General features: G+C 48.5%; 1 protein-coding gene across 1 annotated transcript in view; it reads right to left on the reverse strand.

Annotated features, from left to right (window-relative positions):
- Positions 1–4496: 4496 nt before the first annotated feature.
- LOC142570724 (nicotinamide N-methyltransferase-like) overlaps positions 4497–18674 on the reverse strand; it is a 75717-nt gene continuing 61539 nt past the window's right edge. Inside the window, exons 6-7 of the mRNA XM_075679069.1 lie at positions 8314–8505; positions 4497–4734 (exon numbers count right to left, since the gene is read on the reverse strand). Of these exons, the coding sequence (XP_075535184.1) occupies positions 4497–4734; positions 8314–8505 (430 nt within the window). The remainder of the gene's footprint in view (positions 4735–8313; positions 8506–18674) is intronic.

Consider the following 18674-nt stretch of genomic DNA (forward strand, 5'->3'; position numbering starts at 1 on the left):
ACTGTCCCCACGACATCATCCTCGGCTTAGACTTCCTCTCCGCACATTCTGCTCTCATCGATTGTTCCGCCAGTACTCACCGTCTTGACCTGCCTGTTCTGGATCCTGCTGAACCACACCCCAGTCGCCTCAGTTCCGCCGACTTCGTTCGCTTGCCACCTTCGGCACTGACCTACGTTGACCTAGTGTCTTCCCCACCAGTCCCCGACGGTCACTACATCGCGGCTCCTATGCAACACGTCCTCCTTACACACGGGATCACAGTACCTCATACAGTTTTATCTATTACGGCGAATTGCGTCTGCCTGCCAGTGGTCAACTTTGGCTTGACGACACAAGTGCTGCCACGTGGGATGTCTCTGGCCCACCTTTGCTCATTCGAGGATCACTCAGTAGCATCCATTGCAGTAGACGACACTTCATCCGATACTCCTCTATCGTCGCAGTCGGCAAATTGTACCATCGCTGACTTACAGAAAATGATTGCCCCCGACTTGCCGTCCGAGAACGCTCGTGAACTCTACCGCGTTCTGTTTTCCTACCACGATATTTTTGACTTTAACGATCGTCCTTTGGCCCAAACTACAGCTGTCAAACATCGCATTAATACCGGCGATGCCCCTCCTGTTCATCGCCGCCCGTATCGAGTGTCACCAGCTGAGCGTCAAGTTATTCACACAGAAGTTCGCAACATGCTTGCCAAGAACATTATTGAAACATCATATAGTCCATGGGCGTCACCTGTAGTACTGGTCAAAAAGAAGGATGGCTCATGACGCTTTTGCGTGGATTATCGGCACCTTAATAGGGTTACCGAAAAGGACTTGTACCCCCTACCTCGGATTGATGACGCCCTTGACTGCCTCCACGGTGCTCGCTATTTCTCCTCTATTGAACTTCGCTCCGGCTACTGGCAGATTGGCGTGGACGATCTCGACCGCGAGCACACTGTTTTTGTAACACCCGACGGTCTTTATCAATTCAAAGTGATGCCGTTCGGTCTATGTAACGCCCCTGCCACTTTTGAACGCATGATGGACTCCCTTCTTCACGGATTCAAATGGTCCACGTGCCTGTGCTACCTGGACGACGTTATCGTATTCTCCCCAACGTTCGCTACGCACCTCGAGCGCCTCTCAGCAGTCCTGGACGTTTTTCGTCGAGCCGGTCTGCAACTCAACGCATCCAAGTGCCAATTCGGCCGTCGCCAGTTTCTTGGACATCTCGTTGACGCGAACGGAGTGCAACCGGACCCAGGCAAGATCCATGCTGTTGAGCACTTCCCTGTTCCGAAGTGTGTCAAGGACGTGCGCAGCTTCATCGGCCTTTGTTCGTACTTCCGCCGTTTCGTGAGAAATTTCGCCGCCATAGCACGACCACTAACCGAGCTCTTGAAGAAAGACGCACCTTTCCAGTGGGGCGATAACGAGGCCTCTGCATTCTCACATCTAATCGACATTCTCACAACGCCTCCCGTTCTGCCCCATTTCGATCCTTCTGCGCCTACCGAAGTCCGTACTGATGCCAGGGGTCACGGAATTGGCGCGGTACTGGCACAACGCCAGCGTGGCCACGACCGGGTTATCGCTTACGCCAGCAGGCTCCTCTCACCCGCGGAGCGCAACTATTCCATCACTGAGCGTGAGAGTCTGGCCCTAGTTTGGCCGGTTGCGAAATTCCGCCCATACTTATATGGCCGATACTTTTCCGTTGTCACAGACCATGACGCGCTTTGCTGGTTATGCTCGCTGAAAGATCCTACAGGAAGACTTGGTCGCTGGGCCTAACGCCTCCAAGAATATTCGTATACTGTCACCTATAAATCTGGCCGACTACACAAGGACGCTGACTGCCTGTCTCGCTACCCGGTCGACGTGCCTGACAACGCCGACAGTAGTAGCGCCAACGGCATTTTCTCTCTGTCTGCCTTCGCTAACATCGCCTATGAGCAGTGCCGAGACCTATCGCGGCGAGCACTTATCGAGCGTCTGCGTTCTACACCTACCGACGCATCCGTTCGCCGATATGTCCTCCAGGGCGGCATTCTGTATCGAAGGAACTTCCTCCCTGACGGCTCTGACCTTCTTGTCGTGCCAAAACAACTACGACAGACTGTGCTCTTTGAGATGCATGACGCACCCACTGCAGGACATCTTGGGGTAACCCGCACGTACGACCGCGTCCGCCGCCGCTTCTATTGGCCTGGTCTCGCTCGCTCCGTTCGACGCTATGTTGCTGCCTGTGATCCCTGCCAGCGTCGGAAAACACCTCAGGTGCTACCTGCCGGTCACGTCCAGCCGATCACCGTCCCTGCGGAACCGTTCTTTCGTGTTGGATTAGACCTGCTCGGTCCCTATCCCACGTCATCCTCTGGGAACAAATGGGTAGCCGTCGCGACTGATTACGCCACCCGATACGCTATCACTCGGGCTCTCCCTACCAGTTGCGCCACTGACGTCGCGGACTTTCTCTTGCGTGACATTATCTTGCTTCATGGCGCCCCGCGACAGCTCTTTACAGACCGTGGTCGAAACTTTCTCTCGAAAGTTATCGCTGACATTGTGCGTTCCTGCTCCATTCAACACAAACTGACTACCTCATACCATCTCAAACCAATGGCCTGACAGAGCGGTTCAACCGTACTCTTACCGATATGCTGGCCAAGTACGTTTCCAAGGACCACCACGACTGGGACATTGCCCTTCCTTACGTAACATTTGCGTACAATTCTTCCCGGCACGACACCGCTGGATTTTCTCCCTTTTATCTACTGTACGGTCGCGAACCTACCTTGCCCTTAGACACGGCACTTCCTCTTGCTGCGGTCTCAACAAGCGAGTATGCGCGCGACGCCATCGCCCTCGCCGACCATGCACGCCAGCTTGCCCGTGCTCGACTGACGGCCTCACAAACCACTCAGCAGTGCCAGTACAACGCCCGCCATCGTGACGTACAGTTTTCGCCTGGTGCGCTCGTGCTCCTGTGGTCGCCCACTCGTCACGTCGGACTTTCAGAGAAGCTCCTTTCGCGATACACAGGGCCCCACCGCGTGCTGCGCCAGGTGACGCCTATGACTTACGAAATTGCTCCTGTGGGTTCAACCTCGTCCTCTCCTCTGGCATCTAGTGATGTCGTACACGTCAGTAGGCTCAAGGCCTACTACACTGCTTCAGAGTCCGATCTTTAGTGGCTCCGGGACGGCGCTTTTGCCGCCGGGGGTAGTGCTACGGCACAATATGTGCGATCACGAAAGGCGAGTAGTGTGAAGACGACGACGACGATTAGAAGCTAGCGCGGGCTGTTGCCTCTTGGCCAAGCGAAGCGTATTGCCTTGTAAATATACTTGTAAATAGCTTTTCGTGGGTGTCTTCCTACGTAACAATATTAACGCAACTCTTTTCAATCACATACATAACTACGGAAATTGCCTCTCAAAGGCTGCCAATCAGGCTACACGATGGTATAATGATAAACTCATCGTGAGTTTTATTACTGTACAATTTAAGAAAAGGAAATGGTGCAGCTAGAAATATAAACATCCTGTATGTAACGTTTCAGACATGCTAAGTTAATCCATGTTTTCATTTATAGCGGAGCTCTTAGGCGCCCGTTCCTGCGGCGAGCGGCGGCGGCAGAGTAACCGAGCGAACGAGCACAGTGAAAGATAAAGGAGCGAACGCGGAGCGACAAATGAAAGACGCGAGCCGGGAACGGCGAAGAACAATGAGAGTGGTCCCTTCAGTGACGTGCGCACGGGAAACTGGTGCCATGCGGACCCACCAGACCGCTCGATGCGTACTGGTATCTCTCAGCAGGACCGCTCGTTCTGTATTACCGTTTGCTCGCGTCAGCTCTCGCTCGCGCTTGTTGGGTTTTGATTGGATTGGTCTCGTTCGTGGCTTGTTTGGATTGTCATGGTTTGCAATTGTTTTGTAATTGATTTTATGTCTGACGCGAATTGTGTAGTGCTTTTTGGAACCACGTGGCACCAGCGATAACGCTGTAATTTTTGACGAGTCATCTATCAAAGGCGACGCGCTTGACCCACAGATCAGGTTTACGACATTTGCCGACTCCGCTACATGTCTCTCTGAAATTCTTTGCCCTAATATATCACGAAATAAAAACACGTATAGAACTGCACTAAAATTTCGCATTAGGGAGTATCGTAATCATCGATGAATTTTTCCTTCTGCAATAGCAAAAGCAGCAGCTCTGCCTCTAGTCCTTTCTATGACTGCTGGCCACCGAACAGCGGTTTTGATACCGCCCAGCACCGAATAAATTTCGAAGGACCTTTACTGTCGTTGGCACATACCCAACGTACACACGCCATGACCGAAGTTGGTCTGACGGTTGGTTTCGAACGCGATTCCTTCAGCAGGAGCAGCCCATGTTCTGTCATGTACCATTGAGTACATCGCATGCCAGAGAAACTGCAAGCCGATAGCTGAGACTACGAGGATAGCGATTTATTGTGGTACTGGGCGGGAGCTCTAGGGCTTGCGGGCGAGCACCAGGAAGGACTTTGTGTAGTCGCTGACCGAGTGGAAGTACTCGCGGTCCACGATGGTCCACTCGAGGTCCATGAAGCCGGCGTCGCGCAGCACCTTCTCCACGTTCTCCTTGGTGAGGGTGACGCAGTTGAACTTGCCCGCCTTCATGTCCCAGTAGGTCATGCCCAGCACACCGCTCATCATCACGTGGCCTTGGCGACGCAGCAAGCCGTGAACCCTGCACACCGCGGCGTGCCAACACCCGATGTTGTCCAGGGTGTGAAAAGGAGGGGGCTTGCTTACTTGTCATCCTACAGTTATCGTACTCTATGCCCTGGCTGTTGCTATTGCGCATAGATGTCGTACCTTTTAGTGTAGCATGCATTATCTAATTTTGAAAATAATAACAGGAAAAATCGGTAGAAACCATTTGAGGATGACGGTCGACGGTACTGCGAAAAGCTTTGAAGCAATGTTATGGCAGGATTGAGAACCGGGCTGGTTGTTCATCCTGGCAAGTTCCTTGAAGCGTACCACGAAGACTAAACAGCAAGAACCGACAGCTGACAAGGCGCTTGCGCGCTACTGAAAGATTTATGAAACAGGCTTGACGTATATAGATAAAAGTGATCGCGTTTGCGGTACATATAGCAAGGGAAACAAATCAAAACCATAACCTATAGTTTATACAGGTAAACCGTGAGTGTAAAGTCGACGTGCATCTGTGCTAGAGATTCTGTGTTAGCATTCTTATATACCTCTTTTTAATCTTCTCTATATAGTTTGTACCGCTGCCTATGCCTGTTGTGGATCCTGTCGTATGTATCTTTCCTGCCTTGTTTCAGCAATACTCTAAACGTCTCGTGCTTATCTTGACTGCTGACTGGTTGATACTTCCGTCTACTTTAAATCCAAGCGCTTCTGGAAGTTATACGTTACGTACTGGTCTCACTGGGTGGATTCCTTCGTATTCAATTAGGATGTGCGGAGGGGTCACCGGATTTTTTCTGCAGCATACACATGCCTAATCTAATTGCGAATATTTGCTCCGGTATGTTTTTGTCCTTAGGCAACCAGCTAGAGCCTCAAATAGCAAGAAACTGCCCTTTGTGTTATCGTACATATTTTCCCTTCTGATTTCTTTCTTCTCATTCTTGTAAATCTCTATGGTATTTTTTGTTTCCATTCATTGCATCCAATTAAATATCTCTGTTTCTCTCACTTTCTTTCTGATGATTCCTGGTTGCCTATTTACCCATTCGGTTACCCTGAACATGGTTGCCAACTTTCTCGACCTATTCGTCCATTCTGCATCCACGCTTTTTAGGTACAGATACTTGAGCAGCTTAGCCGGCCATTTACTTTGATCCATGTTTCTGAATCTTTCTTCAAAATTAATGTCGCTCTGAGTTTCTCTGACTTCAAACGAGGCCCAACCCATGTCACCCTGCACTGCCTCATTTCTGGTTTTGCCGTGGGCTCCCAAATATGTGTACGACGTGGGTTCGATACCACGCAGTACCGGAGAAATTTTGAAGGATTTGTCTTTGTCATTGAAGAATGACACATACGCAGCGTACACGCGCAGTGACCAAAGTTGGTCCGGTGGTTGCTTTCCAACGCATTTCCCGCAACAGAAGCCCGATGTTCTGTCATGTATCATGGACTACCTAGTGATCCAAGTTGGGATCAAAGAGGTTAGATACCGGCACGGACATAAGTACTAGAAAGTGCTGAGGTATCATTAATTGCGAATTTTATTAAAGCAGTTGTAGCGCTGTATGTCGTAGGTTTCTTGTTACCGTGTAGTTCTGTTACTGTTTTGTTACCGTGTAACAACTGCATACGCATTTCGCTATTAGAAACGTCATATGTCTTAGCTTGCGAGTGGGATTAATCGTCTAGAAGCCGAGCAACAGTGACTGAGCCTTCCAATCAGCTGCAAGAGTGTTTACGGACTATAGAGTAAAGTATAAGTTCAAAAAATAAGTATCAAGGCGTACAAGTTCGGAAGCTGCTACGCTGTTTGACAGATAATGTTTGGGACGATGGATATTCTGTCGTGCAGTTTCCTTTAACAGTCGTTACGATGCGCCAGTGGGTTATACCTACAAGTAAACTTTAAAGAAAATTGTAGTATTGCCGAAAGGGCGGATCAAGGCTTGATGCTAGGCTTGAACTCGTCCGACAGTGTCCTAACTATACGCGAGCGTGACACGTGGGCACGACGCAGCAGGCAGGGCAACTGCTGCTGGGCAGTAGGAGCAGCGCCCTGGCAACTACCAGGCGTCGCACAACGCTGGCGTTATGTGAAGCGTCGCCAGGGGCCGCTGCAGGAGTCGCGCATCGATGGCGCACGAGATGAGGTCGAAGGAAAACCGCCGAAGTTAATAATAAACCCAGTGAAATAGTAAACAACTTTACATTTACTACCCGCTGAACTCGGACCAGTATATGCACAGCACAGCGCAGCAGCAGCGCTAATGTGCTTGTAGTGTGCGTGCGCAAAGCCTTCGTGCCAGTAGTGAAAGGCAGAATTACGCTTGGTCGGCTCCACCTGCGAGCCGACTGAGCGGGACGCTGATCTTGCATCCACTTCGCTGCGTCGCTGCTGCAGCGAAATAGAGTCAATAATAATTATTGGGTTTTACGTGCCAAAACCACGATGTGACTATGAGGCACGCAGGGACTCTGGAAGTTCGGACCACATGGGATTCTTTAACGTGCACCTAAGTCGAAGTACCCACGGGCGTTTTCGCATTTCGCCGCCATCGGAATGCGGCCGCCGTGGTCGGGATTCGATCCCGCGACCTCGTGCTCAGCAGCCAAACACCGTGGCCACTAAAAAACCGCGGCGGGCAGCCAAATAGAGTCCGCAAATCTGTAGACCCTCTAACCTTCCGCGCACGCAACGTCACTGGTGGGACAGAATGGCGTTGGTGGGGCCGCGATGACGGTGTGAAAGCGCCTGAAGCGTCCGAACAATTCGGGTCTCGAATCCGAAAGCACAAACCAAGCCCTTTCCTCGTTGATTCACCCACGTGTTCCTTCCTATCACGACTCAACTAGCGCTAACATGAACTTACTAATCGATGTTGAGAAACATACTGGACAGTGCCAGCTCGTTGGAACCACGACACGATAGCTTACGGTCACTTCGTTTTCTTTATAGCAGGATATCGTTTCATGCTATAATTAAGAAGAGAGAGTCATACATAGATTGAATAAGATGAGGAATGCCTGCTTGACTTCACCGTAACTGTAGAGCGCGTCACTGACTTTGAACATCGGTTAGCAGTGTGGAGGAAACGAGGTGAACGGACGGAAAAGTTGACAGTATAATTAAAACACGGTAGTAATATCAGAACACATCGTGGCAAGCAACGTATCTGAAAATACCTGCCAGGTATCGCTTTAGTAACTTTGAATGTGGTGCGGAAGAAAACTCCCATGCTCGACGCAGGCAAACACTTTACGCTGTATGCGTGCGATATCAATGCAGGTGCGTGTCACGTCGAAGTTCAAAAACGCGGGCCTCGCACAACATCGCTTTCATTTGCCGTTCTGTTGAAACGAAAATGTTACAATGGCACTTTGAATGCTCTTTACAGCCTGGCGCAAATGCAGCTGCGTGTATTGTACATTATATGAATTTAGCGTACTGCTGCCTACTTAGACATAAACTGTATACATCCCAGGCCAGGTACCAGCCGTGAAGCTGGTGCCAGGCAGGGTGTATCAATAATTCACATCTTCTTATATTACTATGCCCGCAATCCGCCGCATCCCTTAGAGAGAGAGAAAGAAGGAACTGTGCCTCTTGATGACCCTGGCGTAGGTGTCCAGGTCCTGGATGACGGCCTCGAGCAGCATGGAAGTGACGACCACGTCGTAGGCGCCTTCGCGGTCATGCTTCTCAGGCAGGAACTTGCCTTGCTCGCGGTTGAACAGGTCGCACGACACCACGTCCGACACGCGGCAACGGAGCTGCTCCTTCAGCTGAGCGGGCCTGCGAACACGCGCCCTCTCTGAAGTGTGTGGGCTTCTGCCACGGTTGCACACAGTTCGCCCTACCGGCCCGCAGTATCAAAGTGAGTGTCCAGGCGGAACGCCGGCATGTCGCCACGATTCCCACCATTTCGTAATACATGACGAAGCAATAGAGAGCTTTAGACCAGGGGACGCAAGCGGCTTGCGTACGCAAGAACTGGGGGCCACGGTAATGCGCATGCGCTGTGGGGATGCGCGATTCTCGCACGTCCTCTGATATGTTTTTCCCGCATACCGCGTCTCCTGTAATCTGGCTTCGCCGAGTGGCCTGGCGCCCGCGGCGGTCGCAGTGGTTGAGGCGCAGTGCGAGAGATGGCGCGAGTGTTGCGCTGCTAGCGCCCCCGACAGGCGGGGTTACTTGGGCGCCGAAAGACAAGGCGCTTGCTCTCTTGGGTTCGGGACAGCAAGCAGTACGGATGCGCCGTGCCGCGCGTGCACCGAGCCATGCTTCTGCGAGACCGCCTCGCGTGGCCGCCTTCGAACGCGCCCCCGTTCACGTGACCGCACACGCGAACGACCAGGCGTTGGGATCCAACATGGGGAGAACATATTCGCTCGCTATCCGGTCGCGGTGAGTCGGACTTCTTAGATTTGTCGCACGCCCATCGGCATGTTTTGTGGATAGCAACTCGCCTAGCAGCATTGATCTATGAAAGGTGCAATAAATGCCTTTGTGACTGTTTGCACTACTTAGTTGTCGTTCCTTTGTCCCAAGAGTATGGGTGTGAGAACCCCACAGCGTTGACCCCCACATCTGAGTCTGCGCATGCAGTACCGTACATTACTGTACGCATGCACAGCACCGTCACCCGCGTACGCAAGCCGCTTGCGTCCCCTAACCTAAAGCTCTCCAATAAATAGGATTCCGTAAAAACAAGGACAAAGTAGAGGTGTGTGGCCGCATTGGCAGGCGAGGTCCACGACATCAGCACCAAAGCGTGGTCACCCCCTTGGACCGCAGGGGGCGCAAGAGGTGTTGCTCGTATTTTTTAGTGAAGCTTTCATTGCCTCATTCTTGGCAAATTGAAGTATGTATGTGGGTAGGTTCCTGTCTCGCCTTGCTTTAAGAGAAATAATCTGTAACCGATGTGGGGATCGAACCTCTGCCGTCGAGCACAGCAACCGGGTGTTCTAACCAGTAGTCATGATTATTTATTTGATTGCAATGCTAGAATTATGAATGACCCAAACAATGGCACAATTTTATGACACATTTTTAAAATTGTGTCATACGAAACAAAGTTTCCGTAACAAAGATTCGAGCCCCTTCGTTTCCCTTCTTCTCATGCATGTATGTATATATACACATATACATATAGGTATGTGTGTACCAGTGGCGTAGCCAGAAATGTCGTTCGGGGGGGGGGGGGGGACTCGAGTGCTCCTATGTAAATTCATGTAGACAATGAATTCGCTTTTTTCGGCAGCCACTGCACCAAATTTGATTAGGTTTGTGGCGCATTAAAAAAGAAAAACTTGAATTCTACTGATTTCTGGTTTGGAAGTTTTCATTTAGGTTGTCAATTGTTTATTAAAAATTGGCAAAAATTGCAAATTTCCAGGAAATGGCACTATCACGTTTAATACTCTGTAACTCAACAATGAAAAATATCACAAATCTGTGAATTGCATCTAATAGTACATCTACAGCGGACAAAGCTGATATGTCGCATATGAATCTAAAGAAATTTAGTATTATGGAAATACTGTTTTTGCAGAACCCTTTTGCACCACGTAAACAAGTTACGTAAGATACAAATTGACATACCAAATTTGTCCGGTTTGACTCTTATAATAGATGCCGTTTACAGAACCGCGATATCTGTTCTTGATGCAGAGCTGTTAGATTGTAAACGTCGTGCTTCATATATTTTTCGCACTTTCAAATTTTTCAAAATATTTAAAACCAAATTCAGGCTCTAAATCAAAATTCCGCTTCCAACAGATACTAGAATTTAACTTTCGATCTCAAATGCAACAAATTTCATTAAAAGCGATCTAGGGGTTATCTCAGAAAAGCGTTTCTGCGTTTTACATGTATTTGAATAGGCCTCGTCGGAGTTGGGCCCGAGCCAGAGCTTCTTCTTAAACAATTTGTCGAGGGATCAAATACATTAATAATAATTGCATTGCCATTGCCAAAGATGCTGCAAACGAATTCTTGAACGCTACGCACTGTCAAACAAGTAAAATATGTATTTTTTCACTAGAAGATATGCTCGTATGTGCCAAAAATTGTGCCCAAAATAAATATCAATGCTTCGGTGTTTTTCTCTATTTAATAAGTAAAGAAAATATCACACGAACTTTAGGACTATATCAGTTCGAAACCAGCAAAGCAGTGCATGCCACTGATATGAAAAACGTAAAAGCCATGAAGTGAACATGTTGAGGACAAATATGTTAATGAAACTTTCTCAATCAAGAACCTTGTTTACATTTTTGCACGTATGCAACAGCTAGTGAAAAACCTCAATGACGCTGTCATTTATTCCAATGTATCATGCAGCAGCAGCTGTCACCGGTCGTGTATCGTGACTAATTGCACCAAAATTATTGTCCCAACAGAGAACACGTATACAAAGCCGTTCTGCAAAGTATACGAGGGCGGGTGAAATGAAAGTGAGCCAATGCGCATATATGACAAAGGGGGTGCTTTGTTTAAAAGTAGTCGCCATGAGCATTTAGACATTTCTCCCATTGACTAACGAGTCGCGTGATTCCCCTCTCATAAAACTCTTTGACTTGCTGCTTCAAAAAGCCTGCAACTGACTCTTTCACGTAATCGTCCGACATGAATCTGTTTCCCTTGAGCTCTTTCTTCATTTGTCCCAAAATGTTGAAATCGCAAGGCGACAGGTGTCAGCTGTATAGCGGATGTTGCAGCGTTTCCCATTTGAACTTTGCCAGTTTTGTATTAACCACATCAGCGACGTGGGGAAGGGCACGGTCGTGGAAAAACTAAAAAATAAATTATGGGGTTTTACGAGCTAAAACCACTTTCTTATTATGAGGCATGCCGCAGTGGGGGAGTCCGGAAATTTCGACCACCTATGGCTCTTTAACGTGCACCTTGCGCACACAAGAGCCAATAACCGAGATGTTCATGAATTATGGCGTGAACCGAACCGTGACTGATGTTCATATGCCCTGCCAGTTCATCGATGCTTATCCTCCGTTCTTGTCTCATCAGCTCTTCAAACTTTGCAAGTTTGGTGGGGGTGATTGCACAATGGCTTTGGCCCGGTCTTGGATTCTCTTTGCAACTTTCACGTCCTTCTTCAACCGTTTACTCCAACGCTTCAAAGTGGCCAATGAAATGCAATGTTCAACGTACATGGCAGCCATACGGTGACTCATTTCTTTTTGGGAAACACTTTCAGCTGTCAAAAAAGTCATGGCCCCACGCTGCTCAACTTCTGAAGAGTCCATTACGTCACGCAACCATGTTCAACCTAGTGTATGAGAGCATTAAAGAACATTTGCCCTCACACTTGCGTGTCACTTTTGTAAATGAGAGATGCCTGTGTGCTACGCGCATGCCTCTCGTATAATGAACCGAACCATTATTGCGCGAGATGGGTAGGCTCACTTTCACTTGACCCGACCTCGTTCATTAGAAATGCGAAGATACAATGGAATATACAAATGTTTGATAAAGGGCAAAAAAGAAGTGTCACTGGAAAGAAAGTTCACTGTACGTATACAGAAAACCTCTCAAGATATTTAAGTGTACATGTAAGTCTCCAATAAATCTACGTATCTAAGAATAAGTCACTGTATATAATGCGTCAAACAAGGCAAATAAACATGTTGCGCAATCACAGATTCACAGAATCCTAGATCCCGCCCCCGTTTCATCCACTCCATCCGATGTATCGCGCGCGACGCGAGGCGGCGCGCTTGCTCCCCGCTTTTCTCCTTTGCGCACACAAGACTGAGCCACCATCGTGGGCTCACCCATTCCACCCGCAGTGGTTGCTCAGTGGCTATGGTGTTGGGCTGCTGAGCACGAGGTCGCGGGATCGAATCCCGGCCTCGGCGGCCGCATTTCGATGGGGACGAAATGCGAAAACACCCGTGTGCTTAGATTTAGGCGCACGTTAAAGAACCCTAGGTGGTCAAAATTTCCGGAGTCCTCCACTATGGCGTGCTTCATAATCAGAAAGTGGTTTCGACACGTAAAACCCCAAATATTATTATTATTCACCCATTCCCCCCTCCCCTATGCTTTCATTCGCACATGCAGCTTGCGGCGCGTGGTCACGAAGTTATCGACCTTGGAGTTCATACGAAACATGAGAGTGACGGCGACTGCAGGAATGCGCCTGAAGTGTCCATATAATTACTATCATAATAATATAATATGAGTATCTGGCAAATGAAGTGTCCCGTGGCCGATCACATTCCGCGAAAGAAGTAACAAAATGGAACTTTTCCCATGCGATAATTTGTTGCTCCGTAACAATGTATTTTTTTTCCTTTTGTGGGGCGGGGGCACCGAAATGAAAAAAAATGCAAATGAGAGTAAGCCGGCCAATATCCAATGCCTACTTTGGGCATCTAATGTGGCTACCTAATGAATATAGGAGAAAACGTAATACGCTTTGTCCACGGAGAACAGTACGCATAGTGCTAGGTATCCTACACCGGTGAGACAAGACTTTCCGGAGAGGTTGCCCTCAAGCGAACGCGGTGCAATCCATCGAGTCCTCACAGAGATGGCGCTGAGCGACCATTGCTTCTTTTTCTAGTCTGCTAGCCAGACGGTGTCCAAAACTCTGCCAGGCGAAAATCCACTCAGCCAAAAAAAACCAAACGCGCAACACAGTGCCCCGCGTGGCGGTCGGGGCAACACGAGAAAAACGCATGCGCTCTTGCTGGCTCTGGCAGCCCGCGGGTGTAGGGTAGCGAGAATGAAAAAAAAAATTGAAGAAGCTCAATGTGTCCTCCCGAATAAAAGTCAAAATAGAAAATAATTCGACAAGACCGTAGTTACCCTGGCTGGCTTCAGTGTCTTGAAATGGGTGCTTTGGAATAGGTGAAAAAAAAAGTTGATATTTTTTATGCAACATGACGGCACAAATGAATCACCACAACGCTTCGTCTCATCGGACCTCGTTGCGTGCTTTGTCCACTTGTCTGATAGTGTGTTGATTTGGCTTGTCTCGTTGTATGTTCCGATCTAAGACTAGAAAAGTCAATGCGCAGTTGGTGTCAAATGTTTATAACAACATCAAACCCACAAACCTCCGCAGTTGAATATCTAAAGCACAACTTTGGAAATGTCAATGCACTTTTCCCTTCAAATGTTTATGATAACTTTATACCCATGAAGTTACGGAATTGACATCCACGCGCTCCGTAGATTCCGCGCCCTCCGCGCGATTCCGCGGCGAGGCCGTTCGCCATCAAAACGCCCTTGAAATTTTTTGCTCGGATGGGACTGCTTGCGTTATGTGACTCCCGGTGCATGGGCGTTGCCGCGAAGTCCAGCCCAGTTCACAATGTTCGCGGGGGAATGTCTTTTCGAGCATGAAAAAGACCTAGACAAAATTCAGAATGATTTCTGGCGCCGGGGGTTGCTTTGGTCGACGGTGCATGGACAGCACGAAAAAAAAATTTTTTTTTGGGGGGGGGGGGAAGCTGAAGCCCCATAAGCCCCCCTGCCCCCTTGGCTACGCCCCTGGTGTATACATATATATGACGTACGTTTCCACGTACGTCGTTTTCATTTTTTGTTTTTTTGACGCTACACCAACAGACCCAACCTGCTTTTATTCGCATATATATATATATATATATACTGTTCGCCGCCCTACGAGCCCTGCCACCCCCCCCCCCCCCCACCACCTACTCTGTGAAAGGGACTTTAGGCCTTGTTTATTCCTGTGCATCAAAAAGGAAATTTTTCTTAAAGGTCTTTTGCAGGAGGTCCCAAAAGAACACACCATCTCAGCATTCCAAGAACACGTGCTCAATCGTTTCTGGTACGATTGCAAAAGAAGAAACAGTGGCCACCTCACGGAAACAAGAACCTATTTCCACGCAACCAAGCGCTTTAACTGAAATGCGCGAGAATGTAAGTTAAAGAAGAAAGGCGTCATCCCCAGACACACAGGCATGCCTTGTACACGTATCAACACTTTACGGCACGCTCCCCCAGATAATTGAGTGGGGTACAACGAAATTGGAGGAACAACGTCGCATTAATCCTTGTACAACTTTTTTTCCGGGACACTGTGCTTAAATATTAAACCAAACATTGAGCCAATAGGAACCGACGCGATTCAGCAGCCTCCTGCAATTAACACTGTTCTCGACCTTCCATTCTATTGGAAGAGGCCACAAACTCGGGCAAAGCAATGGCGAGACGTAAGTGATAAAGTGTGCGGCAGGAAAGGATCTTGAACATCTCGAATGCACCAAAAACGGTTAATAAACTGCCTCAGAAATATATGCGATAAACCGAAGCCGCCCATCGCGGACACACCGTAATAAGTTTGTCCGGCTTGTTCGTTTCTTTGTCGATCCCCATATAAACGCGACAGAGAAATAGTGAAGTCTTTGCACATTCGTTCGGGAACAGTGGAGCACTTGCAACACGTACCCCAAGTACAAATGCCATCGTCGTTTTTTACATACAGAAAATGAAGTATCCATATGTACGTACGGTTTTATAACACGTAGTCGAAGCTGGCGTTACAAAACGTTTTTCTCGCGCTTACGCTCGTCCGCTAGCTATGTGGATCCTAACAATCGCCATATCGTAGGCTCGCGTCGAACGGCCGGCGTAGAAATAATGTCACTGCCGATATACGATCGTCGACCCACACACGTACGCTCGCGACCCACACACACTTGATGTACAGGAACGCGTTGGTCCGCCTGCTTTCACTTGGCGGAACCCCAAACAGTGCTGGATAGCCAGGTAGTTGCAAAACAGATTCTCAGAATGCATGGGATCTGCAGTTTTTTTTCCTGAATTCTTTTAATAGTGCACTACGTTGAACACCGAGGTTTACTTTCGCCGTGCATACTGTGGAATGGTATCCGCAAATTTGTGCATTTTCGCATTTCCTAGTAATTGGGTAAGCGTGGACCCTGGCCAACTCCTATACCTCAATGACAACGGGAGCCGCCAGGAAACGTTTCCTACTTATTAAAATACAAATAGGAAGCCGATTGTCACAGGATTTCTTGCGGTCTGCCACAGCGTTTATTTTGTCGCAGAAAATAAAGTGCACGCCAATCCACGCCATAGAGAAAGTCATTCAACAGGAGCGGACACTTTTATAGTGCCCAGCGAAATTGACCGATTCCAAAATCTCTGTGCGCATGCGCCAAGCAGGCACGGCTTGAGTCCCCCTTGCGGTGGGTATCGTAACTAGACTTGGTTGGACGTGGCCTCCGCGATCAGCTCCGTTCCGTAGCAACGGCGCGCCGCCGGAGCTGATCGCGGAGGCCACGGGTTGGAAAAGAACGCGAGGCAACGCGGCCACGCGGCTACTTTGGACGGTGTTGCTACGAAAAAAACTTATGGTTGCTCTTGTGTACTTTTTTTTTAATATGCCGGTTAATTGTGTCGGCTTCGGGTACACGAACAACTGTGGAAACGGAAATTCCAGCTTCTTCTGATTACCATCTGCAAAAATGTATTGGAAGAGGCCTCTGTGGATATCTGCAGCGAGGCGTGCAGCGAGGCGTGCTCTTGTGTACTTTTTTTTTAATATGCCGGTTAATTGTGTCGGCTTCGGGTACACGAACAACTGTGGAAACGGAAATTCCAGCTTCTTCTGATTACCATCTGCAAAAATGTATTGGAAGAGGCCTCTGTGGATATCTGCAGCGAGGCGTGCAGCGAGGCGTGCTCTTGTGTACTTTTTTTTTAATATGCCGGTTAATTGTGTCGGCTTCGGGTACACGAACAACTGTGGAAACGGAAATTCCAGCTTCTTCTGATTACCATCTGCAAAAATGTATTGGAAGAGGCCTCTGTGGATATCTGCAGCGAGGCGTGCAGCGAGGCGTGCTCTTGTGTACTTTTTTTTTAATATGCCGGTTAATTGTGTCGGCTTCGGGTACACGAACAACTGTGGAAACGGAAATTCCAGCTTCTTCTGATTACCATCTGCAAAAATGTATTGGAAGAGGCCTCTGTGGATATCTGCAGCGAGGCGTGCAAACCCGGACGGCTCATTGTGGCATTCTAGAATCTGCGGGGCGCACTTCATCACCGGCAAGTTTTCTTAAAAAAAAAAAAAAGAAAACTCCAAGTGACCTTCTGGTCGTAACCTCCCTCTCTCAAACGCACGCCGGCCACCGATACATCATCCGGACTAAGTGCCGACAGTGATCACGCACAGCAAGACTCCGGGCGACGGTGCTGTACGGCAAATTTAAGTACACGAACGTCCTATGAAACATTTGCACTGCTGCCCTGTTGGCCACGATGTTAATTAAGTCACCATGCACAGGGACTGAAAGGAGTGTAGGATCCCGTCAGGGTGTTTATTCGACTTCCAGAAGAACTTCACTTTGGCCTAGTTGGTATTTACTGCATATCATATTGACCGCAAATAAAGATAGGGACATAGGGAGAGAACACATAAACAGCACGGGCGGTATTGATACAGAAGCCGATGAATCTTGCTCGGCAGGTAGTCGCCACGATGTAACTGATGAGGGGTGCTTCGTTTGGGGATTCGAGTTCGTTCGGCTCTGAATTGTTCTGGGGCCGTCTATAGTTTGGCTGCGTTGTTACCGTATATGCGCTTGCATAAGGTCTACCACACGTCGTCGTGCCGATGTGAAGGTGGTTCGTTGTCACTTCGGCTAGCTTGTTATCCAGAGCTCATATTCTGCGTATTTTAACGAATGTATCATCTCTGCCGTGTTTAATACGTTTCCTTGGTATGCACACTGACAGGACATCGCGAGCCGAACCCCCCGTCTCTCTTCATTCCGCCCCTCCCCCGCTTTTTTTTGTACACTCGATTTAGCACTGTGCGCTGCTTTGAGTTGCACGCAGCCACACTGCTATTCTTTTCTAATGTAAATAAAGAACGCGAGTTATTTTATGAAGCCGACGCACTAAATCGCGCAGTCAACTATATTTGCTTGTAAGAGAAACATATCATTACATTGCTGTGCAACAATGTGGTCGACTAGCATTTGCGCTCACTCAAAAGTTATGATCTGGAACTGTGTTAAAGCAAAAATGTGTTATTTTAATACAGTAGTTAATGATCTGAGTGTAAAGAAATTTTTGACGTTATTTTAACAATTCCTAAAAGTATCTAAACGTTGCTTGGCCGTATATAACATAGCGTGTTATGTATAAACCGCACAGGAGCTGCCAACACAGGTTCCGGTCATACACCACGCCGGCATCACGTACGCGCTGCCCGTCTTCATTGACGGCTTGCACGTCGCTCGTACCAGTCAGTCCATCATCTGAATCAGCTGTGGTGAAGTTTATACTTTGATTTACCACATAGTCTTCGTCATGTATAGCGCACAGCCTCGATGCGCCTGACGAACGGTTGAAGTGTTCGAGGACAGATACCGCCAAACGCCGTCGTTCATTACGGAGCACTTCGAAAAGTCCCGTGTGCGCAAACGGGAGGGGTATATTGTCTTCTTCGATCATTGCTCACGCACTGATTGAAAGCAATTCTATAAAGCACTGAAACGACGCAGAAAGCGGGTCATATCGATACACGGAGCATGGACTGTACGCTGGCCTAGGCCTTATTTCCCAACCAAACCAAAAAACGTTGAACCAAACGGCGTGGCGCGAGGTTCTCCGCTTTCCCTGCAGGTGGCGCTCATAATTTTGAAATTGAATTGGAGCTCGGGTTTGGATATTGTAGCGAATGAACGTGCTTTTCGGGCCTCCGTAGCGGCGACAAAATCATAAGTTTTTGTGCATGCTTTGAGCTTGCTTCTTTTTTTGATTTGCTGATTTTTCCCCTTTAAATAGTAATCGGGTGGTTTTCTTTTTCTTTCTTTTTTTTCTTTGCCTCGGGTATTTCGGGTGAGCGGGTGTGTTTCGTGTACATTTGATTTTGCAGGATGGTTAGAGCGTCCTTTCGCGCCACGTTCTTGTACACGTGCAGCCGGGTG

The sequence above is a fragment of the Dermacentor variabilis genome, chromosome 2 (genome assembly GCF_050947875.1).
Source record: "Dermacentor variabilis isolate Ectoservices chromosome 2, ASM5094787v1, whole genome shotgun sequence".
NCBI classification, from domain to species: Eukaryota; Metazoa; Arthropoda; class Arachnida; order Ixodida; family Ixodidae; genus Dermacentor; species Dermacentor variabilis.